At 41.3% G+C, this 27,888-nt stretch overlaps 1 protein-coding gene across 1 annotated transcript in view; it reads right to left on the bottom strand.

Annotated features, from left to right (window-relative positions):
• dpys (dihydropyrimidinase) overlaps window positions 1–18,904 on the bottom strand; it is a 47,641-nt gene extending 28,737 nt beyond the window's left edge. The window contains exons 1-4 of the mRNA XM_059985246.1: window positions 18,792–18,904; window positions 15,498–15,681; window positions 12,395–12,574; window positions 1,894–2,083 (exon numbers count right to left, since the gene is read on the bottom strand). Coding sequence (XP_059841229.1) covers window positions 1,894–2,083; window positions 12,395–12,574; window positions 15,498–15,681; window positions 18,792–18,904 — 667 coding nt within the window. The remainder of the gene's footprint in view (window positions 1–1,893; window positions 2,084–12,394; window positions 12,575–15,497; window positions 15,682–18,791) is intronic.
• Window positions 18,905–27,888: the final 8,984 nt, after the last annotated feature.

Raw genomic sequence — 27,888 nt, 5'->3', positions numbered from 1 at the left:
AACATGCACAACTGATGCTATTTAAAAATTGTTCACTACAAGCACGATGTAGCATCTAACAGCCACGTAAGTGCACGCGACTGACAGTAGTTAGAAACTGTTCAGAAACAGTCCAGTCCCAATTAATCGTCATGTTGTCCCAAATAAATGAAGGGAATCTCAGCTACTTAATTATTTTTTGTTCTTTAAGAATTGTCCCAAATAAGCGGCTGCACCGATTAATGAATGGCACAATTAAACAGAATCCACTGTACTTCAAATGAGAGATTGCAAAAAAAGGTCAAAATCCATAAATCTTAATTTATAATAAATAATAAATGAAAATTAATGACTAAATTTTAGTGTCATGCTTCAAAGAGCAGCTTTTTGATCTTTTAGCTAATAAAATACCTTTATTAGTTAAGATGCATTTTCAATTAATATGTATGCCCTTGACTATTGAGTGAGGTATTTGGCACCCACATGCAGTCATAAATGACATTTGAATTTACAGTGTTAATCTTAGTAACATAAATTATGTTGCTATGTTAAGCATATTATGAAAATACTAAAGCATATTGAAGCATGTTAAAATACTGAAACCTAATATCGACAGTTTTATTCTAATATCCATATTTATACATACCCACTTACATACTCACAAGCTCATTTTTTTCATTATTTGATCAGACATTCTGCAAAATTTTCATGTGTTGATTGGCTTATTTTAACAATAGAGACAAAGACATTCAATAAGGGAGAAAGAGGCATTCGGACTGTTTTGCATAATGACCACAAAACATCCCAAACATACGTACATCACAAAGGTAGCAGGTTTGCAACTGTGCTGTATCTTGTCCAAAAAAACATTCATTCAGCCTGAGTTCTCAGCTCGATGCCAAGTAATCCCTCTCAAATATCCACAATTCACCTTTAAAAGAATTACTTTCTACTGCTCCCACCACCCAATGTACTGTGGGGTGAAGACCACATTGTTATGGGAATTCAATTCATTCCAGGACAAATGAGTGTTTTCGTGAAAAAAACATAAGAGTCAGCAATGCACAGGGAATAACATCATCCTGTATTTTCTTGAAGCTGAGTTCCAAAGGACAGGAAATAACCCAAAATGGTTTATGTCATATTTTACTTTTGGGTGAAAACTGTTTTCAATCAGAAATGCTGAATAAAACGCTATGCAAATGAAGCTCCAGTCAAGTTTGTTATTAAGCTGAGCAGCCTATAATTACTGAGTGTGGGTCTGAAGAGTGTAAGATTTGACAGAATCGTCACAAGTCTTGCTCTTCTTTTGGCCTTTAATCTAGAATGCATCCATCTGGTCCACATGACTTTCCAACTTCCAGCACCCACTTCCTTTAAGTACCACTTTTTTTATCTATTTTTATCTTATTAATCTCATTACTTCCACTTGCTTTATTACTATATTGACAGTGCAGTGTTCTTCAGGAAAGGCAGTCTTCAAGACAAGACATGACTGAAGAATTTAAAACTAGCATCATTACTGGGATTCAGAGATGTCACTGCATCACTGCGCTCTGCCATTTTGTTTCATTGTGATCACTCACTCACTCACACCACAACAGAGGGGTCAGTAAATTGGTATTGGATGAATTATTTATGTTCATGAATGCTACAAATCCTTCGGTGATTGTACCTTCAGTGCAGCTGCCCCAGAGAGAAAAGGGTCAGAGAATTAACATTCCAGTACATTACACTGCAAATTAATAAATCGGTAAATTATTGTCATTTCAGTACAGTAAAATAATTTTGTTTTGCATGCCATCCATACAAATCATTTCATTCCAACGGTGCTTCGAGGGATGTGTTGAAAATGTGAGAAAGACTATAAATCAGCAGTGCATGGAAGAAATGGGATTGAATGTCATTTCTTACCTTCTCTCCGTGCACTAGCAATCACTTTAGCGGCAGATTTACTCATTACATGGACTATATAGATGGGACAGTTAACACAACTGGCTATAGTAATTGCCCTTTGTGTGGCTTCAGCCTCTACTGCTTCAGGTCGACAAAGCTCATGACCTTCAGGTCCAAAAATTCCCATTGCAAGCATCTGCTTTGCACCCTGCAGAAACAAACAAACAAACAAGCAGAAATAAATAAAACTGAAGATTTTATTTAATACTATGGTAGAAAACAGAAGTCGGCAAAAACTTACATCATTCTTCAATTTTTCTTTAATTTGTGCTTTAGCCCAGCAGGAAGTGGCTGCAGGTACCCTCCATCTCAGAAACTATCCTGACTTAGAAAATTACTGCTGCTTTTTCTATTGTCAAAATTCTGAAACTTTCTAAGCAGCAGCACTGTGGCAGTATGTCACCTCAGTGACCCCCTCCCCTCCCCCAATATACATTATAGAGTCATAGGACTGAGCTCTCAGTGGCATCAAGCACCCTCTTCACTAAGTCCTATACCTGTCCTATTTTATCTTTCCTACATTCTCATCAACTGTCCAAGTTTCTACCATTTACTGCATCTGCATTCCAGAGAGAACTTTCAGCTGTCATACCACCAACTGTCACATCTGTGGAACAAGAGGGGAAACACGGGCAATCAACTGGAGAATTGCACACATTAAAGTTAAATTTAAGGCTGAAATCACTGAAATGGTGAGGCAGCAGATTTACAAGTAGAACCATTACGCCACTTTTGCTAATCTCTGGGAAGACCAGAACTGTAACCTTCAGTCTACGACATTAACCATATATCTTTGCTACTAATTTCCTACCCTAGTCACAGACTCAGGTTGAACCATTGTCTTTTCCATCAGCTGTCTAGTTGATTCAGAGCCAATCTTCCAAACCCATTCATTCTGTTATACAGTCTTCCTCCACACATATAATATAGCCTGGCACTGTCCCTACATCTGGTGCTGAAACCTTCTCTCACATTTTTTTTAATTTCTAGATCATGAACATACTCCCCATTTTTTCCTTCTATTATTTTCATTATCCTAACCCATGCTAATTCCTTGGTTTAGCTACATGGGAATGCTGCCTTCAAATGTCTTCAATTAAAATTTTTCACCTGTGAACTTAAGCCACCCCTCCAAATATTTTTTGCTTTGGTTTTTCAAATCCACTTGTACTTTTTTGAAGCATCTATGCACACTTTTGCCAGTTAAACGTGCTAACCAAATGTAGGCAGTTATTGCTTATACCATTCAATTCAATCAGGGTGGGATAGTAACAAGAGGTTAGCACATCGCTTTACAGCGCCAGCAATCTCCAATCAAGCAATCTCCCATCACTGACAGTAAGGATTTGGGTTCCCTGGTTTCCTCCCACATTCCAAGGACATACTGTTAGGATTAGTAAGTTATGGGCACTGTACTATGTTGGCGCCAGTAGTGTAATGACACTTGCAGGCTGTCCAGAACAAACCTCGCTTATTTGATTTAGCACAGTCTATGCATTTCATTATCCAAGCATTTGTCCCTTTTGGTTTGTGAAATGATTGTAAACTCAATGAAGTTATATGGAGGGGTGAATTTACTACCCATATGTCTACCCTTCCCGATTCAGCACTAAGGGCTGTATGCTAAATACATTTGGATCCACTCTTCAACGTCACTGTGCTACCTGCGGCACCAATAACAACTGACAAAGAATCATAGTACAACAGAAATGTACAGGACAGATACGATTACAAGCCATTTTAACTCACCTTGTTCCTACTGGCCTTGATGCTTGTCTATGCTAATCTTATTTTTAATCCATATCCTTCAGCACATTTACAAATGCCTTTACAATACCTCCTCCGGAAGTTCATCCCAGTCAATTTCTTCTGCACACTCTCTATTGTTAGCACATCCTTCCTGTAGTGTGATAATAAGAACTGCACACAATTAAGTGCAGTCCAACCAATATTTTGTACAACTGCAACATGACAAACCAATGTGTCTTGGTTTATGAAGATGAGCACATCAAATGCCTTCTTCATCAACATATCAAGGAGCTATGGATTTACAATCAAGCTGTCTCTGTAAACCAATGCTCCTAATGCCCCTGACATTTACTCTATATGACCAACCACAATTTGACCTCCCAAAGTACATTATGTCTGGGTTCAATTCCATCCATCACTGTTCTGCTCAATTTTCTAGATGATTTATATCCCACATATCCCTTGAAAATCTTCTTCACTATCTATCACTTCACTCCAATTTGTGTTATTGGCAAACTTATTAATCATCCATGACGGTTATGCATTACAAACTACTAAAGGTACCAACACCAAACCTATGGAATACCACTTGTTATAGACTTCCAGTTATGAAAACATCCTCTGCCTCTTATTTTACCAATGTTCCTCAGATCCGTTCACATTAAACTCCTGGACCAACACAGCATGTAGGACCTAGTCAAAACCCTTAATATACTCCATCTAAATTACATCTACTGCTCTACCCTCATCAATTTTCTGAGACACCTCCTAAGGAATTGCACCTTTGTGAGACATGATCTCCCATGCACACAAGCACACTGACTCTTCCTAATCATTTCTTGCAAGTGAATATAAATCCTGTTCTTCAGATTCTTTGCCATCAACTTTCAATTACTGATATGAGGCTCACCAGCCTGTAGTTTCCAGGCTTACCCCCTACTAGCTTTTGGAACAAGGCAAAAGAATTAGCTGGCCTCCAGTTTGCTGGTGCCATACCTGAAGTTAACTTTGCAGTTATGATGCTGTTTTAACACGTAAAACTGAGCCATTCCATAATAGAAATTCAGAATTATGCCACAGACAGAAGCCATTCACCCATCGTTACTAGAGCAAACCCATTGATCTGATCTTTCCCTATTATCTTTCACTTTTCCTTCTTTAAGCAGAGATCCCTTCCTAATGCATTATAAAAGTCATCACTTCAGGGAACAAAATTCGAAGTGGGTAGGAAGTTAAGAGTCTGTATTCAAACAACTGTCGTATCCTGGTGAATGGTCATGTTCAAGTTTACTGTCATTCAACTGTACACACATATACAACTAAACAAAACAATACTCCTCTGGGACTAAGGTACAAAACACAGTACATTTATCACATGAAGTAATATTAACACAATATTATTAACAGATAATAACATCTATATTCTGAAAGTGCACATACAACATATAGTTAAATATACATCAGTATTACCATTACTGGTGCTGGCGTAAATGATATGTAGTGGGTGGTAAGGTGTTCAGAAGCTTTGTAGCCTGGGGGAAGAAGCCACTAGCCAGCTGGAATATGAAACAGATACTATGATGGTAAACCAGGATGGTATGTTGCCTCCCTGGTGCAAGGGTCAAGGATGTCTCTGAGCGGCTGCAGGGCATTCTGGAATGGGAGGGTGAACAGCCAGTGGTCATGGTGCACATAGGTACGAATGATATATGTAAAAAACAGGATGAGGTCCGACAAGGTGAATTTAGGGAGTTAGGAGATAAACTAAAAAGTAGGATCACAAGGTAATAATCTCTGGATTACTACCAGTGCCACGTGCTAGTCAGAGTAGAAATAGGAGGATATTTCAGATGAATATGTGGCTTGAAAAATGTTGCGGGGGGAGGGATTCAAATTTCTGGGACATTGGAACCAGTTCTGGGGGAGGTGGGACCGGTATAAACAGGACAGTCTGCACCTGGGCTGGACTGGAACCAATGTCCTAGGGGGAGCATTTGCTACTGCTGTTCAGGAGGCTTTAAACTAATGAGGCAGGGGGATGGGAACAAGTGCAGAGAGACAAAGGGGTGTAAAATGAAGGTAGATGGAAAAAGTAGTAAGGTGAAAAGTAAAAGTGGCAGGCAGCAAATCCAGGGCAAAAAGCAAAAAGAGCTGCTTTTCAACATAATTGTATAAGGGCTAAGAGTGTTATAAAAACAAGCCTGGAGGCTTTGTTTGTCAATGCGAGGAGCATTTGTAACAAGGTGGATGAACTGAATGTGCAGATAGTTATTAATGAATATGATATAGTTAGGATCACAGAGACATGGCTCCAGGGTGACCAAGGATGGGAGCTCAACATCCAGGGATATTCAATATTCAGGAGGGATAGACAGGAAAGAAAAGGAGGTGGGGTAGCATTGCTGGTTAGAGAGGAGATTAACGCAATAGAAAGGAAGGACATTAGCCTGGAGGATGTGGAATCGATATGGGTAGAGCTGCATAACACTAAGGGGCAGAAAACACTGGTGGGAGTTGTGTACAGGCCACCTAACTGTAGTAGTGAGGTTGGGGATGGCATTAAACAGGAAATTAGAAATGCGTGCAATAAAGGAACAGTAGTTATAATGAGTGACTTCACTCTACATATAGATTGGGTGAACCAAATTGGTAAGGGTGCTGAGGAACAGGATTTCTTGGAAAGTATGTGGGATGGTTTTCTGAACCAACATGTCAAGGAACCAACTAGAGAGCAGGCCATTCTAAACTGGGTATTGAGCAATGAGGAAGGGTTAGTTAGCAATCTTGTCGTGCGAGGCCCCTTGGGTAAGAGTGACCATAATATGGTGGAATTCTTCATTAAGATGGAGAGTGACATAGTTAATTCAGAAACCAAGGTTCTGAACTTAAAAAAGGGTAACTTTGAAGGTATGAGACGTGAATTAGCTAAGATAAACTGGAAAATGATACTTAAAGGGTTGACGGTGGATATGCAATGGCAAGCATTTAAAGATTGCATGGATGAACTACAACAATTGTTCATCCCAGTTTGGCAAAAGAATAAACCAGGGAAAATAGTGCACCCGTGGCTGACAAGGGAAATTAGGGTAAGTATCAAGTCCAAAGAAGAAACATATAAATTAGCAAAAAAAAAGCGGCACACCTGAGGACAGGGAGAAATTCAGAGACCAGAGGAGGAAAAAAGGGCTTAATTAGGAAAGGGAAAAAAGATTATGAGAGAAAGCTGGCAGGGAACATAAAAACTGGCTGTAAAAGCTTTTATAGATACGTGACAAGAAGAAGACTGGTCAAGACAAATGTAGGCCCCTTACAGTCAGAAACAGGAGAATTGATCATAGGGAACAAAGACATGGCAGACCAATTGAATAACTACTTTGGTTCTGTCTTCACTAAGGAGAACATAAATAATCTTCCGAAAATAGTAAGGGACCGAGGGTCTAGTGCGGGGGTCGGCAACCTGCGGCTCCCGAGCCATTTGTGGCTCTTTCATCTCTGTGCTGCGGCTCCCTGTGGCTTTGGGAAATAATTGGTCAGTATTTAATTAAAATGTATTTTATGTTAGTTTGTTAGCTTTTGAAATGTAATTCTAAATTTGAAGATTATGGTGATCTTGTACAATCTAAGTGTGGCGACACATTTCCTGGCACATCTGAAACGGCTCACAATTAGCCAGCATTCCGGCTAAGGGAGATAGCCTACGGGGGTTTGTGAGTACGCGTCTTTTGCAGCATCTGCGTCCATGGGGGCTGGGTTGAGGGAGGCTTAAAAGCAAGGCTGTTCAGTTCGAATAAAGTTATTCGACTGCAGTTTACTGACTGCGTGAGCACACCGCTACAACGTGTTTTTATCGCTATTAATATACGTCACCACTGCCAATACCTGACACCCGCCAGTGCGCGATTTCTTTAATTTTTCGATCCAAGGTAAGCCAACTATGGAGAATTCTAAAAAAAGAAAAGTGACTGAAGAAAACAGAACGTTTAATGATACGTGGACAGATTCATTTGCTTTCACTGTTGACGAGACTGGTTTACCGGTATGCTTAATATGCAATGAGAAACTAGCAAACAACAAAAAGTCAAATGTCGCAAGGCATTTCCAGAGTAAACACGCAGCCTTTGCTCAAAAATATCCGGATGGAGATGAGAGAAAAAAAGCCGTTTCGGAACTGATGCGGAAGGTTGATCTGAGTAAAAATCATTTCCAGAAATGGATGAAGTCTGGAAAATCAACGACATACGCCAGTTATATTGCCGCTCAGGAAATAGTCAGGCACGGGAAGCAGTTTACAGATGGTGAATATATAAAAGAATCTTTCATTAAGATTTCAGAACATCTATTCACGGACTTTAAAAACAAGAGTGAAATTGTGCAGAAAATCAGGGATATGCCCCTCTCTGCAAAGACTGTCAAAGACAGAACCATAAAAATGGCAGAAGACATCACAAGACAGCAAATTAAAGACATCAATTCAGCTGTGGCCTACTCGATTGCCTGTGACGAGTCTAAAGACAAAGGTGATATTGAACAAATAGCGTTGTTCTGCCGGTATGTAAACTCTGCCGGGCCACAGGAAGAACTGATTGAGTTGATACCTCTAAAAGACCAAACACGGGGGGAGGACATCTGTGAGGCTGTCTTGAATTGTTTAAGAGCCAAAGGAATAAAGACCACCCATCTGGTGTCAGTAGCTACTGATGGGGCTCCGAATATGACGGGAACGCACAAGGGATTTGTGGCTTTACTGCAGAAGTCGCTGGACAGAAAGCTGCTGACTTTTCACTGCATCTTGCACCAAGAGGCACTGTGCGCTCAAACATTTCCTCCGGAATGCACAGAAGTAATGGATGTTGTCATTCAGATTGTCAATAAAATAATGGCAAAAAGTTTAAATCACCGTCAATTCCGTTTGTTACTGGACGAGATGGAAAGCGCATATTCTGATCTCCTGCTGCACAACGAAGTCCGGTGGCTGTCCAAAGGGGAGGTGCTGAAACGCTTTGTCGCGTGTCTGGAAGAAGTGAAAACTTTCCTGGGCAGCAAAGGGCTCACCTTTCCTGAGCTGGAACAGCCAGAGTGGCTGGAAAAGCTACACTTCATGGTAGACATGACAGCGCACCTGAACACGCTGAACACAGCTCTTCAGGGGAAAGGACGCACAGCCCTGCACATGTTGGAGGATGTTTTGGCATTCGAGCGCAAGTTGACAGTGCTTGCCAGAGATTTACAGAAAGGCACTTTGTCTCACTTCCCCAATTTGAGAGAGTTCAAACAAGGTCACGACATGATAATTTCGGAGTATTTACATTCTGCAATCATCGCAATGCAAACATCGTTTGGGAAACGCTTCTGTGAGTTCAGAGAGGAAAAAAACACATTATCCTTCCCGGTCACTCCCTTAAGCATCAATCCTTCCCTACTGAATACGACTGCATTGGCAGGTGTGAGTCAACCTGATCTTGAGATGGAACTGGCCGACATAGCCGACAAAGACATATGGGTGTCCAAATTTAGACGCTTGACAGCAGACCTTGAAGATGTTGCCCGTCAGAAGGCCGTTCTTGCTCAGAATCACAAATGGAGTGATATTGAAAACCTTCCAAAACCGGACAAACTTGTGTTCGAAACATGGAATGCTATGCCCGACATTTATGTAAACATGAAAAAGTATGCGCTTGGAGTCCTGTCGATCTTTGGATCCACATATGTATGTGAGCAGGTGTTCTCCAACATGAACTTTATTAAAAACAAACATCGCGCACGCCTCACAGATGACAGCTTGCGATCCTGTGTAAAGATGAAGGTGACGTCATACAGCCCTGATGTGCAGACGCTGTGCGCTGAGGTCCAGGAGCAGAAATCCCATTAACCAAGTATGATAAATATTTTAATTGCCTATTATTTTATGTATATTCATATTTTTTCATTGTTCAGTGAAATAGTCCTTTTATTTTTCAGGTTGACAGCTGGCTGATGTTATTTTTGGTTTGCTGCTGGCGGCAAATTTAAGTTTGGCGTTTTTCATAAATACAAGAAGGACTCAAATACACGTTGAGTATTTTACTTAAAAGTAACCTTCAACCCAACGTCTTTTTTTCGGAGTTCAAAATGTTTTTGTTGCATGCAGAAATGTAATTTCGTTTTCTCTGCAGGAGTTCATCAATTTCATAAATGCAACACATTATAGTTTGTTTATACATAGCATAAAGGCAAAAAAAACGTTGTATGCAGTGTTATTTCATTTTAAATGTCAAACGGGTTTTGCGGCTCCCAGTGTTTTCTTTTCTGTGGGAAACGGGTCCAAGTGGCTCTTTCAGTGGTAAAGGTTGCTGACCCCTGGTCTAGTGAGATGGAGGAACTGAGGGAAATACATGTTAGTAGGGAAGTGGTGTTAGGTAAATTGAAGGGATTAAAGGCAGATAAATCCCCAGGGCCAGATGGTCTGCATCCAAGAGTGTTTAAGGAAGTAGCCCAAGAAATAGTGGATGCATTAGTGATAATTTTTCAAAACTCCTTAGATTCTGGATTAGTTCCTGAGGATTGGAGGGTGGCTAATGTAACCCCACTTTTTAAAAGAGGAGGGAGAGAGAAACCGGGGAATTATAGACCAGTTAGTCTGACATTGGTGGTGGGGAAAATGCTAGAGTCGGTTACCAAAGATGTGATAACAGCACATTTGGAAAGAGGTGAAATCATTGGACAAAGTCAGCATGGATTTGTGAAAGGAAAATCATGTCTGACGAATCTTATAGAATTTTTTGAAGATGTAACTAGTAGAGTGGATAGGGGAGAGCCAGTGGATGTGGTACATTTAGATTTTCAAAAGGCTTTTGACAAGGTCCCACACAGGAGATTAGTGTGCAAACTTAAAGCACACGGTACTGGGGGTCTGGTATTGATGTGGATAGAGAATTGGTTGGCAGACAGGAAGCAAAGAGTGGGAGTAAACGGGACCTTTTCAGAAAGGCAGGCAGTGACTCGTGGGGTACCGCAAGGCTCAGTGCTGGGACCTCAGTTGTTTACAATATATATTAATGATTTAGACAAGGGAATTAAATGCAGCATCTCCAAGTTTGCGGATGACATGAAGCTGGGCGGCAGTGTTAGCTGTGAGGAGGATGCTAAGAGGACTCAGGGTGACTTGGATAGATTAGGTGAGTGGGCAAATTCATGGCAGATGCAATTTAATGTGGATAAATGTGAGGTTATCCACTTTGGTTGCAAGAACAGGAAAACAGATTATTATCTGAACGGTGGCTGATTAGGAAAAAGGGAGGTGCAACAAGACCTGGGTGTCACTGTACGCCAGTCATTGAAGGTGGGCGTGCAGGTACAGCAGGTGGTGAAAAAGGCAAATGGGATGTTGGCATTTATAGCAAAAGGATTTGAGTACAGGAGCAGGGAGGTTCTACTGCAGTTGTACAATGCCTTGGTGAGACCGCACCTGGAGTATTGTGTGCAGTTTTGGTCCCCTAATCTGAGGAAAGACATTCTTGCCATAGAGGGAGCACAAAGAAGGTTCACCAGATTGATTCCTGGGATGGCAGGACTTTCATATGAAGAAAGACTGGATCGACTAGGCTTATACTCACTGGAATTTAGAAGATTGTGGGGGGGGGATCTTATTGAAACGTATGAAATTCTAAAGGGATTGGACAGGCTAGATGCAGGAAGATTGTTTCTGATGTTGGGGAAGTCCAGAGCGAGGGGTCACAGTTTAAGGATAAAGGGGAAGCCTTTTAGGTTCGAGATGAGGAAAAACTTCTTCACACAGAGTGGTGAATCTGTGGAATTCTCTGCCACCGGAAACAGTTGAGGCCGGTTCATTGGCCATATTTAAGAGGAAGTTAGATATGGCCCTTGTGGCTAAAGGGATCGGGGGGTATGGAGAGAAAGCAGGTACAGGGTTCTCAGTTGGGTGATCAGCCATGATCATACTGAATGGCGGTGCAGGCTTGAAGGGCCGAATGGCCTACTCCTGCATCTATTTTCTATGTTTCTATACATGTATTAGCACTGTTTGATATCGAAAATAACAGCTTGGTTAATGTGACTAATAACTGAAGTGGTAGAGGTGTGTGAGGGATGATAAATGACAGAATCCAGAGAGACTGAAGGTCAGAAGCACAATTAACTGTTTGCTCACCCACTGAACTCACCACAAAATCCACTAGTAGAGAAGTGATGTACTTAGGCAAAGTCCAGATATTCTTTGCATCACACTCTCTCCTTGTTATCAGGGATGGCTGCTGCCTCCCATTCATTTCAATCAACAAACTCATGACAGAGATATTTGCTTGACGTACTTTAGTCACATTAGTATGCTTTTGTTTATTTCTTATTACTTATTTAAATCAAATGCTAAAGTGTTGATGAAAAACCCAAAGCAAACAAGGACTGGATACTCCAGGGATGAAGCTTCAGGGTTGGCCAAGTCCACTTTTCACTTGAAGCCCGTCTGTCTTGCTGGTCATGTGTAAGTCTGCTCATTCAGTCCTCCATACGTAAGAAGGTGCAACTAGAGGGTTATGGCAAGTCAAGTTGTGGAATGAGTTGAAAGCAATCTTTACTGAAGTGTTTAAAATGTTGGAATCATAAGAACTTCATTTTAATTCCTTGGTTTTTAATCAAGCGAAAACCAAAATGAAAAGTACAGCACACACGTGGGAAAACGTTGAGGGGAAAAAAGCACAACTTGGTTAATACTCACCTCAGATATTAAATGCCCATTTTCAGCATGAACCTGAGCAATTGCTCCCAACTTCTTACAGTGACAGAAGACGGAATACAATTCATCATCCTGAAGCATGAAGAGATCTTTGTATGCCATGAACATCTTAAAGGAATTCACACCCCTCTCACTGACTAATATTTCCATTTCTTCTTTCACCTGTGAAAAAGCAGATTAAAAAGGTATATAACCATATAACAATTACAGCACAGAAACAGGCCATCTCGGCCTTTCTAGTCCATGCCGAACACTTATGGTGGTTTTCCACAACAGAGGGAGCAAGACAGAACAAAGGCAGGGGCAGACAGAGACAAAAAGACAGAGGAAAAAAAAGAGGTGGCAAGGGAGAGAGAAGGACATGAGAATGAGAGAGGAGAAGTGGGAGAGAGAGTGACAAAGGAGGCTGAAAGAAAGTGGAATGTAGTATAAGTAGAGAACAGTGAGCAATTTGGAGAAGCGGGTAAACGGTGGGGACAGAGAGAAATGAGACCAGACGGAGGATGACTACAATTTGGAGAAGCGGGTAAACAATGGAGACAGAGAGAAATGAGACCAGACGGAGGATGACTACAATTTGGAGAAGCGGGTAAACAATGGAGACAGAGAGAAATGAGACCAGACAGAGGATGACTACAGCCAGGACAAAAGGGAACGAGATGGAAGTGCTGCCCAGGTCAGCAACTGGAGGGCAGCCAGTCACTCAAATCAATCCCCAGACTGTTTCTTTAACACAATATACTATCCATATTTACTGAACTCGGTATAGTTTGTGTACTATTGTTGCACACATGCTATCTCTTCTGAACTTGAACTTTTTCATGAATTCCAGTGTCAATTTGGAGTTGGTGTTCAACTACAGGGAACTGTACAATCAACGTTATAATTTCTTCAATCCAAGACTATGTAAAGTGCCCAGAGCAGGTATGTATACCAGCCTATAGTAACACCTATGACTCATGAAGAACATTACAGAACAGACGTCTGGCATCCTCAAAGTATAACTGCCACTTCCTGGAAAAATAAACACAAGAGATTCTACAGATGCTGGAAATCAAGATCAATACATACAAAATGGCAGAGGAACTCAGCAAATCAAGCAGCATCAATGGGTAGGAATGTGTAGTCAATGTTTTGGGCCATGAACCTTCATCAGGACTGGAAAGGAAGGGTGAAAAAGTCAAAATAAGAAGGTGGGGGAGGGGTCGGACTACTAGCTGGCAGCTGATAGATGAAACGAGGTGAGCAGGAAGGTGGGTGGAAGGAGAAGAGAAGCCAAGATTGGAACCAAGTTGGTGGAAGTAGTAAAGGAATGAACTAATGGAGAAAAGAAAGGAGGAGGGGTAGCAGAGAGCAGTGATGGGTAGGTGATGTAAAGGGGGTTTCTTCTTTTTTCTTTGTTACTGTTGGGAAAGGGTTTCTTTTTGTTAACTAGCAGGAATGCTAATTTACTGATAACAAGAATGGTATTCCTTTGTAAACCAAATGGGGATTAATGTTCTTTCTTCTGAGTCTGTAAGCTTTTGTTGACGGGCTTTTGGGCAGATCGGCGTGAGGGGGTCGAGAGAGAGGACGCAATGCTCTAAGCTGGGCGAGGATCGGACCCCAAAGGGGGGTCCGAGGCCGGGAGATTCTCCGGGGGGGGGGGGGGGATGAAGCTAGATGTGCTTGGTTGACCACTCGGAGGGTCCTGAGCTGTTTGGAGAGTCGAGGAGGTTGGAGGGTCCTGAGCTGCGAGTCCAGGAGTTCGGAGGGGATCGAATGGTGGCCAGAAGACTTCAGTAATTGAGCTCCAACGGCTGTGCACGAAGTGGTTTGGACTTTGATAAGTTTGGCGCCTTTTCTTTAATTTTCTCTTCATATATACTGTATCGTTATTAATCACTTAGTTATAGTAACCTTTATAAATTGTACTCAGTTAATCGCATATGGTGTACTGTCTGTTTTTGGGCGAGGCGGGGACATCACACAGCATCCACACCAGCTGATTACCCAGTTTGGCGGGGCCGAAGACTGCTCCCCCTAGACGAAACGAGCTGAGCGAGCCTGAGGCGACCCAGGGGGTTACAGTGAGAAGAAGAGAAATGGAAAGAGGAGCATTAGAAACTTCTAGAGTACTACCTGGAATACTTGGGAGGAGACATGTGGCACTCAACTTCAAAGCATTGACACTTAATGCTTAATCCTGAAAACCTTAAACATTATAACAGTCCCTGCTCTTACCTATACACAGTCAAGCCAAGGCTGGCATCTACTCTCACCTCTCTTTTCATTTTTCTGAAATGACTTTGGTATTCTCTTTGATATAAGCTTAACTTCAGATATCATCTCCCCCCATTGCCTTTTTAGTTGCCTTCTGTTGGTTTTAAAAAGCTTCCCAAACTTCTAACTTCCCACCATTTTTTTTGCTCTATTATATGCCCTTTCTTTTGCTTTTATGATGTCTCTGACTTCCCTTGTCAGCCACAGTTGTGTCATCCTGCCTTTAGAATTCATCTATCCTGCACCTTGCCAATTACTCCCAGGAGCTCCAGCCATTGCAGTTCTGCTGTCATCCCTAATAGTGTTCCCTTCCAAACAACTTTGGCCAGCACCTCTCTCATGCCTCTATAATTCCCTCTACTATACTGTAATACTGATACATCTGAATTTATGCTTCTTCCTCTCCAACTGCAAGGTGAATTCTATCATATTATGATCACTACCTCTTAACTAAATCAATCATATTAATACTGTAGCTACAAGAGAATTGAGGCACAATATTCTGCAGTGAACAATACACTTGATATAAACCCTTCCCATCATCTAAAAGCCCAAATATATGATGGAAATGTCTCCACTTGTTTGAATCAGTGCAACTCAAACAATAACATGCATTGTTTGACTTGACTGGCAACCCACTCTGTATATTCAATCCTTACATCACCCATGCAAGACTAAGCCTGTTGAAAATATCTCAAAACACACACTAACTACTGAGACTAGTTTCAGAAAGCCCTCAATGTTAACACAGATTATGAAAATCACTGGAATTTTACAAACATTATTTAGGCCGAAACAAATTTATTTAATGTGTTCACTGTACCTTTGCACTCCACCAAGTCACAGCTACATGGAATGAGTAATCACAACAGACTTTGGGATCTGCCCAGCTCTTCCATCTGTCATAAGCTTCTAATAAAGAGGTACCTTTGTGCGGGATCACAAAGTCCAATATCATGGTCGTACCTCCTGCCACAGCAGCCTGTAAAATATGAAATATTACATTGCTAAGCTCAGTTAGACCAAAGAAATTTCTCACATTTCCCACTCACTCTTCCCCCAATCTACTTCCACCTGCCCAGAATCCAGTTCGACTTATCACAAACCAATGTCTCTCCCTTGCCTTCTGTTCCAAAGTCTAGCATCAGCTATGTATAGTATGTGCATGGGTGGGAGGGAGGAATGGGGCTTGTTTTGTTGTGTTCTGTATTGTTCTGATGAGCATTGTGGGCATGCTATGTTGGCACCAGATGGTGTGGCAACACTGGCGGACTGCCCCAGTACACACTTGGATATGCTGGTTGTTAATGCAAATGACATATTTCACAGTATATTTTGATGTACACACGATAAATAAACTTGAATCTTTAATCAGCTGTCTCATTTGTCTTCATACCTCTCATTCGATAGTGCATTCCTCTGTTAGTGCCCGTGTCGCCTCTGTTTTACAATTCACTAGAACACTTCCAGAACCTTGGGAATTTTGGTTAATCAATCTAGCCACCCACCCTGTTGACATGATTTTTGGAAAAGTGCCTTATTCTCATTTGACCTTCAACCCAGAAGTTCAACTCAGGCCTGTAACTCATGAATAAAGGGGAATGGGATGACAGACTCAGACACAAGTGATGCAGTGGTTTACCTAGTCATAGAGCACTGTGGCACAGAAACAGCCCCTTCAGCCCATGTAGCCCTAGTCCCATCAACCCACATGTGGACCACTTCCCTGCATTCCCTTCCCATCCACGTTGTTACCCAAACTTCTAATAAATGTTGAAATTGAACCCATACCCAGCACTTCCACTGGCAGCTCATTCCACACCTACCCCATCCTCTGAGAGAAGTTTACCCTCAGTTCCCTTTAAACCCTTTTACCTTTAACCTGACCTCTAGTTCTAATATCACCCAACCTCAGTGGAAAAACCCTGCTTGTATTTACCCTATCTATACCCCTCATTATTTTATATACCTCTCCTCTCATTCTCCTACACTCCAGGGAATAAAATGCTAATCTACTCAACCTATTCTCATAACTCAGGTGCTCAAGTTCCAAAGAAATCCTTGTAATTTTTTTAAACTTCAGTCTTTTTATTTTAATAGACAAACACACAGATACAAACAGACATTGGCTATCGGTCCACAATTCACTGTACCTAAATTAACAATACCAGGGGTGGCAGAGAGTAGGAGCAAGAGAAAGAAGAAATAAAAGGCACATACCTACAATTACATACATATACAAACATACATATGGTCTATATACTTAACATCACCCCTCAGTATAGATTTACATCAATTTTAAATAAAATCACACTCCTCAGTCAATCAACTCCCATCCCACATTTTGCCAGGCCTCTATATGGGCCTTTCACTGTGCCAGGTATACTACAACAGCATTCCATCTTTCCAAGTGGGAGTCCATTTTCAGCTGTAGACTTGCAGTGATCTTCTCCATACAGTTCATGCCTTTCAGTTTCAGTATCCATTGTTCCAAAGTGGGTGGATGACATATAAACCAATTAACAGTTATTATTTTATGGGCAATCAAAATCAAAACTCATAACATATATAGTTTGTTCTTCTCTATTACAGATTGTGGGAGGTTACCTAAAATTAAATGAAATGATTACTTAAAATTAAATTAAAGGATGAGGAATGCCAATCCTCTCACTAAGGAATTCAAGGTGGAGAATCATTGAAAGCCTTTAGTGGTACATATTGATTCTTCCAGGTAGGTGACACTGGTTTGTATTTGCGGCCGAATTTCTGAGTCTCTTTCAGGTTCGATCAGCTCAAATGTTTCTCTCGTTTGAGTTTTTTCTGCTGATAGTGCAAGTTTATTATCATGCTCAGTTTGAGCGAAGACTGACTGTCCCAGTCTCTTCTCGGTTACTTTACTACGCTTGGTAAAGCCTTGTTGTGCTTCCTTGATACACATAAAGCTTGTGCAGGGTTGCAAAATTGAATGGCGGCCACTCTCTAGCACATTGGTCTTGAGCGTGTTTACTGTCGGTTTGTGTACATTGCCAGGGCACACCTCTCCTATCACCACCCAGCCCAGATCCAGGCGTTGGGCAAAGGGGGCGTCGTGTGGTCCATTGACCTGCTGCCTGACCTTGTGCACCTGGAGAATGTCTCTTCCTAGTAGCAGGAGTATTTCTGCTTTTGGATCCAGTTCTGGGATGTGCTTGGCAATGTGGTGGAGATGCGGCTGGTGTTGTACTGCGCTTGGCGTCGGAATCTCGGTGTGGTTATTCAAAATTTCATTGCACTCTAAGAGTGGAGGGAGACAGATGATAATTTTACCATCCAGGGACTCGAGCTGGAAGCCTTCTGCCTTCCTGCCATATGTTTCTACATTGCCTGAGCAAGTTCTAAGGTAGTACAGGAACTGATTACTCCCTACGCCGAACAACTTGAAGAACTCTGGTCTGACTAGTGAGCGGTTGCTCTGGTCATCCAGGATTACATGGGCTTTGATGGCCTTGTCTTTGGCTCCCTTAAGGTATACCTTAGTGAGGCAGATCTTTGAGCATGAACGACTTGACTGACCTGAACTGCAAACTTCTGTGCAGCTCGAGCTGACAACAGTTGTATCAGGGTGATCCTCTCCCTCCCTGCCGTCCTCTTGTGAGGGTGAAGGAGCTTTGTCTGTATGCAGTGACGGGCCGGGATGAATGTCCCCATCGTGATTAATGCTGTTGCATTCCGAGCACTTTACAGGAAATGTACACTCTCTAGCGAGGTGAGAGATAGAGGAACAGTATTTAAAACATTTTTTTTCTCCTTGAGAAGGGCCATTCTCACGTCAAAGGGTTTTTTCCTAAACGTTCTGCATTTTTTGAGGGGGTGGGGTTTGTTGTGCAATAGACAATTCTTGCTAGGGTCATTGTTAGTTGTGGAGACTTCAGTTTTACGCACTGAGACAGGTTTATTGATGTTAAAGTTGTTCAAAGTGGATTTGACTGGCTTGGTGTGAATTGTACTGCTACCTTGACTCATGAAGCTAGGGCCACTTCAGTTCTTCGCCTCCTTGTACACAAACCTAGTGAAATACTTAAAGGGAGGGATTCAACCACCATTCTCTTCCTTGTACTCGGAGCCAACAGACACTCACCTTTCCTGAAGCCCAAATGGAAGTCTGTCCATGATTGGACCAATTCCGTATGAAGTATCTAGATATGACAGGCCAGTTAAATAGCCGTCTTCTTTAGCGCCTTCAATCTCCATGAGTAAATCTCTGAGTTTTCTTAGTTTAGTGTGGTCCTTGGCTGACACTCCAGGAAAATTTTCCAGCCATTGAAATAGAGCTGCTTCAATAATTTCAGGGGCCGCATAGCCCTCCCGAAGGCCCTCCCATGACTTGCGTAAGGCTAGCTGGGGGTTGTTGATGAACACTGAACGTATGCATTTCACCTGTTCACCTGATTCCTTTTCCAGCCACTTAGTCATAAGATCCAACTCTTGGGTTGCTGTGAGCTGGACTCCACCAGTTGCACTGGTGAATGAGGAGTACCACGGTAATTTTCAGGTTTATTGTCAAACTGGTATGGTCCTGAATTGATGAGGTCTCGTCGTGCTAAATACTGTGCCAAGGGTTCAACTGCAAGTGGCATGCTGGCTGGGAGTATATGTTGGCAGGTATATGACTGAGGGTGTATGTTCGTTATGGGATTTGCTGTTCTGACTTTAGCCTTTGCCTCCTCTCTTGCCAAATCTGGGAAGTTTGGAGTCGAGAAGTATTTGTCGTCAGCCCTTTCATTCTTGAGTTCGTTGCAAGTTTGCAAGCATAAATTGTCTTCCTCAGATGGATGCGATGCAATTGGGCTTCTCGTTGACTCCTCATGAAATGGGACGTCAGCAGGTACGTAAGGAGAGGAGGAATGAATCTGCAAGTCATTTTGAGATTGGACATATTCACTGGTGCATTCCAATCTGGTCCTTTCTGATGTAGATTTTACTGCTTCATCTTGAACGTGCATTTCTTCGGCACTTTCTAATATTTCTGCTTCTACCCTGGCAGCATCGGCTTCTCGGCGTAGCATCAGCACTTCTAACTCTGTTTCTATCTTTACCTTTGCCAACTGGTTTTGAGCTTCTCTGGTAGCCTCTTCCCTCTGGTTTTCCGATTCTCTGGCAGCCTTTTCCTTTTGGTTTTCCAATTCTCTGGCAGCCCTTTCTGTTTTCAGTTTTGCTTCTTGTTAAGTGTATGCCAGTCGCACCTTGGCGGCTCCTGCTTTAGCTCTTGTGAGGGCAGCCTTGATTGCTGATACCCTACTGCTTTTGGCGCTGGATGCCAATGACTTGACGCTGGATCACAAGGCCATCGTACCACTTGTTGAAGCACCTGGTAATGGCGCCTTTTCACTGTAGTGTTCTCGTGCATTGTGTAGAAACTCTGAACTAAACACCAAGTTAAACTGTAGCCAATGAGGACAAGACTGCAGTAAGATTAACCGTATACTGTTCACTCTTCCACATTAATGTATGGTGAAAACTGTTGATAAAACAATACAAAATATATACAGTATTTGTTTCCTTCTTGGCATCACATTTACATCTTAAATACTGTAAAAATAAAACAACAAACCATATTACATTAAAGTCTCATTAAAGTACAACATACAGTCAGAATCTACCTACACCATCAACAGCTTTAAATACACTTCAACGCAAACTTTCCAGCAACGCTTTCAATAGCACAAGAAACTTTATCAACCGTCATTTCTTTCAACAGAATCAGCATTAACATTTTTACTTCAACATATCAATTGTCATATGAACTTACGGCATTGCTTCTATGATGTTTCTTAGTACGTAGAAATGGAACGTTTCTCATGTTGATCCTGAACACACAAGCTCCCGCCTTCCTGTTTCTCCAAACTGGAACTTACCCACAAGACAGGCCAAACCGGGTGTGACATCATCACAGGTAATGAATTTATTCTTAACAACTGCGACGTAGTTATCAACCTTTAACTTTAACTAGAAAATAGTTACAAATGAATTATTCAAAGTGAAAATGTAATAAAGCTAAATAAATGCCTTAAAGGCAAAACAAGGCCATTTGGTGCATCGAGTCTGTTCCACCATTTCATCATGGTGGATTCATTTTCCATCTCAACCGAAATATCCTGTATTCTTCCCATATCCTTTCATGCTCTGACTAATCATGAATCCATCAACCTCTGCCTTAAATATACCCAATGACTTGGCGTTCACAGCCGCCTGTGGCAATGAATTCCACAGATTCAACACCCTCTGGCCAAAGAAGTTCCTCCTCATCTCCATTCTAAAAGGACACCCCTCTATCCTGACACCATGTCCTCTGGTCTTAGACTCTCCCACCACAGGAAACAGCCTATCGACATCCACTCACTGAATGGCTGAAATATTATCCAATCCTTAATCAAAGATGCACAGAAAAGCTTTCAGAGATTGAGAATATACAATTTCCAGCAGAGTTTTCCAAATAGAGGGTTGCGATTGACCAAACTTACACTATTATTTTCAGTAGCAGAAACTGAAAGTACCTGACTGCAGAAGATGAAACATAGATGGGAGTTTCAAGATACCTTCAACAGCACACAACATGGAAGTCCAGAGCAAGGAGAGAAAATGCAGAATCAGGAACATGTAGCAAAGTGGTCAGCAAGCCGTTAAAAAATTTCAGATGACACCAATTGGACATGTTCCGAAGGCTGCAGAAAATAAAGGTGCAGGCAAAAGGCTTTAAGTCAAAAAATAAATAAAGAACAATTCGTTATCACTAGAAAAGTAAAATTGAAAAGTAGATGTTGTGTTAAACTTCCTTGTTCTGGAAAGAAGGAAGAGAAATGAGAGGGAGAGTGGAAGAAGAGGGAGGAAGGAGGGGTGAGAAAAAAGGCCAAAGGAGAAGGAAGAAGGGGAGGAGGAGGAAACAAGGTAGAAGAACAGTTGCTTGGAGGATGTGGGAAAATAATTACAAGGATGACCCATGAAATGCAAGCTCACACCAGATCAGAAATGAAGAACAGGCTGGGCCCCTTTTCTCTTGCAAACAAAAACTGCAGGGTGACCAAGTAAAGTACTTTACAATGAGAAAGGGTTTCTATAGATCACACAGAGACTGTTTCTAATAAATCTACTGCTTAAATGAAAAATAAACTGCACTTGTTTTAAATGTGGTCTTTTCAACTAGATCTTTATGAAGGTCGAAGATATAAGAAGTAAGTTAGAATTCAAGGGAAACGATCCCTTGCCATTGAATTACCTTTGAAGTTCCGCTGAGTAGATTGCTCTGAATCAAGGAAGCTTTATATTGATTTTTGTAAAATGAAGTCACAGTCCTCTGCTGGGCAATTCCATCCTTCCTAGCCAGGTAATTAACCTTTGTACATCATTTGCCTTGGTCAAGAAATTCAATATCAACCTCACACTTTATTACAGTTTTACCCTAATAATAGTTCTATTCCACATAAGACAGCTGGGAAGCCAAACAGCAACACATGAATACTGATGATCTGAGAATGCGTTGATGATAATCGACTTTGTGGCTGTTATCATTAGCAATGATTGCAGAGGAATGAATTGCTAGCAGAAGTGGCAGATGCAGATTCATTTGTAACATCTGAGAATTTTAGATAGATGCATGGATGAGAGAGAGAGATGGAGGGTTATGGTCCAGATGTGGGCCAATGGGACCAGGAAAAATCCAGGCTGGCTTGAACTAGATGAGATGAAGTGCCTTTTTCTGTGCTGTATTGCTCTATGACTTTCTGATTCATTGCCCCATACTTCCTCTGCAAATCCTAGCCTTGTATAGTGTACAAATTGGAGACAAACTGGAACGTTTTCCCTCAATATTTTTACTATTCTTCTCACTGGCAGTGCTTTCTAACTATGGATCTCACACACACACACACACACACACACACACACACACACACACACACACACACACACACAGTAAAGGCACAGTGAACTACTGCTGGAGAAATTGAGTGAACCATCTGGAAGCATGGAGATGGATGGTAATGTGGATACACTGATTTAGAAGAATATTCTTGTACTTTGCTGATAGCAGAGAGGTTCTCACAATTTGGGAAGCAGTTCCTCATTCTCTACTTTACTGCCCGTTATGCTGCTAGGGTTTAGGGCAGCAATGCAGGTCCTCCAACTCTGGCGGTGTTCAGGGTTTCCTTCATCGTGTCAGTAGCTTGGTTTTCACTAATGTCAGTCATGCAAGTCCCAGGTGGAGACTCAAGAAAACTCAGATGCAGAAAGATTATTCATTGCTGTCTCTGTAATAATTTTGTTTTACCTGTCAGGGTTGTTAGCCCCAAGCTGAACCCCTGAACCTGGAGGACCGGTGGACCTCTCTTGGTCTGCCCTCCACCCTTTGATCAGTTTGGCATGTGTGACCCCACCAAAAGCCAAAGCATAAAGCCCTTACTCTGGCCAATATAGCTCTCTGGGTCACTGAGGCACACAAGCCTCCAAATCCTATGACAAGGTTGTGGTTCTCTTGGAGGAGTTCCTCATTATTAAGCATTTAATCTCTATCCTGCCATAACAATAATTCAACCCCATTTCTGTTTCATGACAACACCTATCCTGACGACAGGATGCTTATGGTTGAAAACTTAATGACAGTGCTGCTCTTGAACATTACAATTAAATACTTGACCTACTTTTGTTGATGACAGTTATTGCCTGGCAATTGTCAGGTAATTGCCTGACATGCCTGCCACATGTCAGACTGTTATTTATGTTTTGCTATATGTTGCCATAATTAATTAACCACAGATGAGGAAACACCAAATACCAAGAATTAACACCAATTGTTCATGGGATTTTCTTCATATAACCATATAACAATCACAGCACGGAAACAGGCCATCTCGGCCCTCCTAGTCCGTGCCAAACTCTTAATCTCACCTAGTCCCACCTACCCGCACTCAGCCCATAACCCTCCACTCCTTTCCTGTCCATATACCTATCCAATTTTACCTTAAATGACACAACTGAACTGGCCTCTACTACTTCTACAGGAAGCTCATTCCTCACAGCTATCACTCTCTGAGTAAAGAAATACCCCCTCGTGTTTCCCTTAAACTTCTGCCCCCTAACTCTCAAATCATGTCCTCTCGTTTGAATCTCCCCTACTCTCAATGGAAACAGCCTATTCACGTCAACTCTATCTATCCCTCTCAAAATTTTAAATACCTCAATCAGATCCCCCCTCAACCTTCTACGCTCCAATGAATAGAGACCTAACTTGTTCAACCTTTCTCTGTAACTTAAGTGCTGAAACCCAGGTAACATTCTAGTAAATCATCTCTGCACACTCTCTAATTTATTGATATCTTTCCTATAATTCGGTGACCAGAACTGTACACAATATTCCAAATTTGACCTTACCAATGCCTTGTACAATTTTAACATTACATTCCAACTTCTGTACTCAATGCTCTGATTTATAAAGGCCAGCATTCCAAAAGCCGTCTTCACCACCCTATCTACATGAGACTCCACCTTCAGGGAACTATGCACTGTTATTCCTAGATCTCTCTGTTCCACTGCATTCCTGTTAACTAGCTGTTGCATTTGCCCTTGTGTCAGGTTTCTCAACAGCTCATATACTGCACCTTTGTATATTTTGTGGTTTGGAACACTTTTGAATCATTTCACAAATTACCATATAGAACTTGGGTGTTACAAGTTGAAAATCTATATATCATCTTAATTGCCCACTCTGAAGTGGGGATGTTCTCTATCCATACAGTACTGCACAAAAGTCTTAGATTTTTTTAAAATGGTTTCAGATGGCACGGCCTCCACAGAGCCCTGATGATCTCAGCATCATCGAGGCTGCCTAGGATTACTTGGAGAGACAGAAGCAAGCAAGACAGCCAAAGTCTGCAGAAGAACTGTGGCAAGTTCTCCAAGATGCTTGGAAGAACCTACCAACTGATTTTCTTATAAACACAAAAATATTCTGCAGGTACACAAAGCAACGCACACGTAAAGCTGGAAGAACTCTGCAGGCTAGGCAGCATCCATGGAAATGAAGAAACAATTGATGTTGTTTCGGGCTGAGCCCCTTCTTCAGGACTGGAAATGAAGGGGGAAGACACCAGAATAAAAAGGTGAAGGAGGGGAAGAAGGATAGCTAGATGGGTGGGAAAGGTAAAGGGCTAGAGATGAAGAAATCTGATACGGCAGGAGAGTGGACCATAGGAGAAAGGGAAGGAGGAGGGGCATTGGGGAGATGATAGGCAGGTGAGCAAGGCAAGAGGCCAGAGTGGGGATGAGGGAAGGGGAAGGGAATTTTTTTAACTGGATGGATGGAGAAATCAATATTTATGCCATCAGAGTATAGAACTACGTGCCAATTTTAAAGGCAAAGGGTAGCCACACCGAATATTGATTTGATTTAGATTTTTTACTGTTTACTGTTCTTATAGTTTTTTAATATTTAGAAACTTTTCATTTCTTCTGAAAGCATTTTCACTTTACAAATCTGTGCAAGATTTATACCAATCAATCCTTGGCCATGTGATATAATGACTGTTGCTTTACTAAAACAGCAAGGGCAAATTCTGCCAAAAAATATGAGCTTTGGCAGATGGTAAGGCAGGACAAGGTATGCCTGTATCTTATTCGTTAGATTAGAAGTGGCCAACCTTTTACATTCCATGCATCCATTTTTTCATACACAAGTTCAGATGCGCCATAAAACTCTTGTACCCCCATTCAATTCTTGTAAAAATGTTAATATAGATATATTTAGCATTTTTACATGATATATTGATTTAATATAAAAACAAGATAAACATTACTTAACTTAATGAGACTTTAAACAAATATATGGTGTCTTCTTTTGATTTCTTCCTTTTTCTTAATCACATATTCTTTCCGTAACTCAGAGCCAAGCACTAGCTTCAGTTTTCCTTCTATTTCAGTCTGATGTTGTGTTTTATAGTGTCTATTAAGATCATGTCTTCTATTATGTGAGAAAGTGTTTTCACAAACAATGCACAACCCTTTTCCTGATGGACCCGCTATAAATAAGAACTCAATTTCCCACTGTTCATTGAATTCATGCTTACTATCGCTTTCTACTTTTCTTTTTTACTGTGATGGGTAACTGAATGTAAAAACAAGGCTTAATTTCCAAAAAAGAACAAAACTGCAAATGTTCATGAAGGGCAAACAAAGCACAACTCCGTAGTGCATGAGTGTCAATTGTAAACTGACTGGCAAAAACCTGCGACACACCACTGCTGCAGACGCCTGGCGCCTCAGGATCAAACAAGTATCAAACAGTTATGAACAGTTATGGTTGAACAGTTGTTCATAACATAATTGAACAGTTATGGAATCACTGCAGAACAAAAGCTCTTCTTTCCTAGTTTGACTCATTGAACATTTTTTAAAATTGAAAACAGATTAATGTGAAAGAAGATAACATTCGCCAAAAGATGTGCACGAAATAATAAAATCGCTAAAAATAATTGTTAAGTTTTAGATTTATTCTCAGTAAAACCCATTTCTAGCTCTAAGCTACTTGAATTCCTGTTATAGATATTTTCCTACAAATTGGTTTTTGGTTAATACTTTTTGCATGAGTAGGCTTCCTTTCTTATTATTATCACTGGGGTGCAATGCACCACTTCTAATCATCCAATGCACCACTTCTGGCGCGTGGCCATAGGCTGGCCATCCCTGCATGAGATTAGAGTTGTAGCTGAAATTCTTCTACGCAGTTTCCATGACATTACCTTCAGCCTTCCCCTTCTTTACGTTCTGTTTTGCCTGAGCTGCAGGGGAGGGAGTAGACATTTAAGTTGGGTCCTGTCTCTTTGTATATTTAGAGGGTGAAGGATGAGGCACGTTAGCTTTCATATTCTTCTCCATAATATTGATAACTGTGATTGAGTAACATCCTTCAATCTGCAATGTGCAAGATGAAAATTCCTTGATTCTTTTAGATTGTTTCTCTCCCCATGGTGCTTTTACCCCAGATCTCTCTTTTATTCTGAACTGCTCCAAGTCATTTGCCCCCTCTTTCTGAACAGACCAAGAACCAATGGAGAGGCTGTAAAGTGCTATGATGCTGCATGTGAATTTTCCCCCCTTTCATATTGCGATCCCTATAAATCAGACATTTGATTACAATAGCCTTCAGTTACATTTACAGCTGTACATAGGTACATGGTAATTAGACCTGAAATTTCACCATCAAGGAGATCTCTTCAATTGCTTCCTTATCGATACAGATCTCATGAAGAGATGTCGCCACAATCATTCACATGTAAGTGAATGTTGCTTATCTTGAAAATGAAACCTCAGAGGATAATGTCCAAACTATGCTGGCTCATTTATGATTTACATTATTTAAGTCTGAAGAAAAACTTGCATTGACAGAATATACTGTATGTCAAAAGTAAATTTCCTTGCCTTATTTCATATAGCTAAACTATGAAGTTACTACTGTTATGAAATGCGTTAACTTTGCGGCAGCAGTACAATGCAATACATGTAGGTATATAATATGCATAAGAAATAGTTAAAGTAAATAAGTAGTGCAAAAACATAATTTTAAAAAAGTAGTATGGTAGTGTTTGTGGTTTCAATATCTATTCAAAAAGCAGATGGCAGAGGGGAAGAAGCTGTTCCTGAATCATTTAGAAAAGGGTATGTATGGGTGGTGAGGGTCCTTAATAATGGATGCCGTCTTCCTGAGGTACCTCTGCTTGAAGATGCCTTGGTTACCATGGAGGCTAGTAGTCACGATGGAGCTGACTAAGTTTACAACTCTCTGCAGCTTACTTCAATCCTGTACAGTAACAGCCCCCCCCCCATACCAAACGCTGATGCAGTCAAGCAGAATGCTTTCCACATCTGCAGAAATTTTCAAATGAAATTCCAAATCTCAAACTCCTAACGAAATACAGCCACTGTCTTGCCTTCTTTATAGCTGCATAAATATGCTGGGACCAGGTTAGGTTCTCAGATATATTAACACCCAGGAACTTGAAATTGCTCACTCTTTCCACTTCCTGCTCCCTCTATAAGGATTGGTGTAAGTTCCCTCGACTTACCCTCTCTGACATCCACAATCAGCTCTTTGGTCTTACTGATGTTAAGTGCAAGGTTGTTGCTGTGACACCACTCAACTAACTGATATATCTTGCTCCTATAAGTCCTCTCGTCACCACCTGAGACTC

The sequence above is a fragment of the Hypanus sabinus genome, chromosome 1, assembly GCF_030144855.1.
Source record: "Hypanus sabinus isolate sHypSab1 chromosome 1, sHypSab1.hap1, whole genome shotgun sequence".
Taxonomy (NCBI): Eukaryota; Metazoa; Chordata; class Chondrichthyes; order Myliobatiformes; family Dasyatidae; genus Hypanus; species Hypanus sabinus.
The sequence above is the reverse complement of the archived record's forward strand: the minus strand, read 5'-3'. Positions and strand labels throughout refer to the sequence as shown.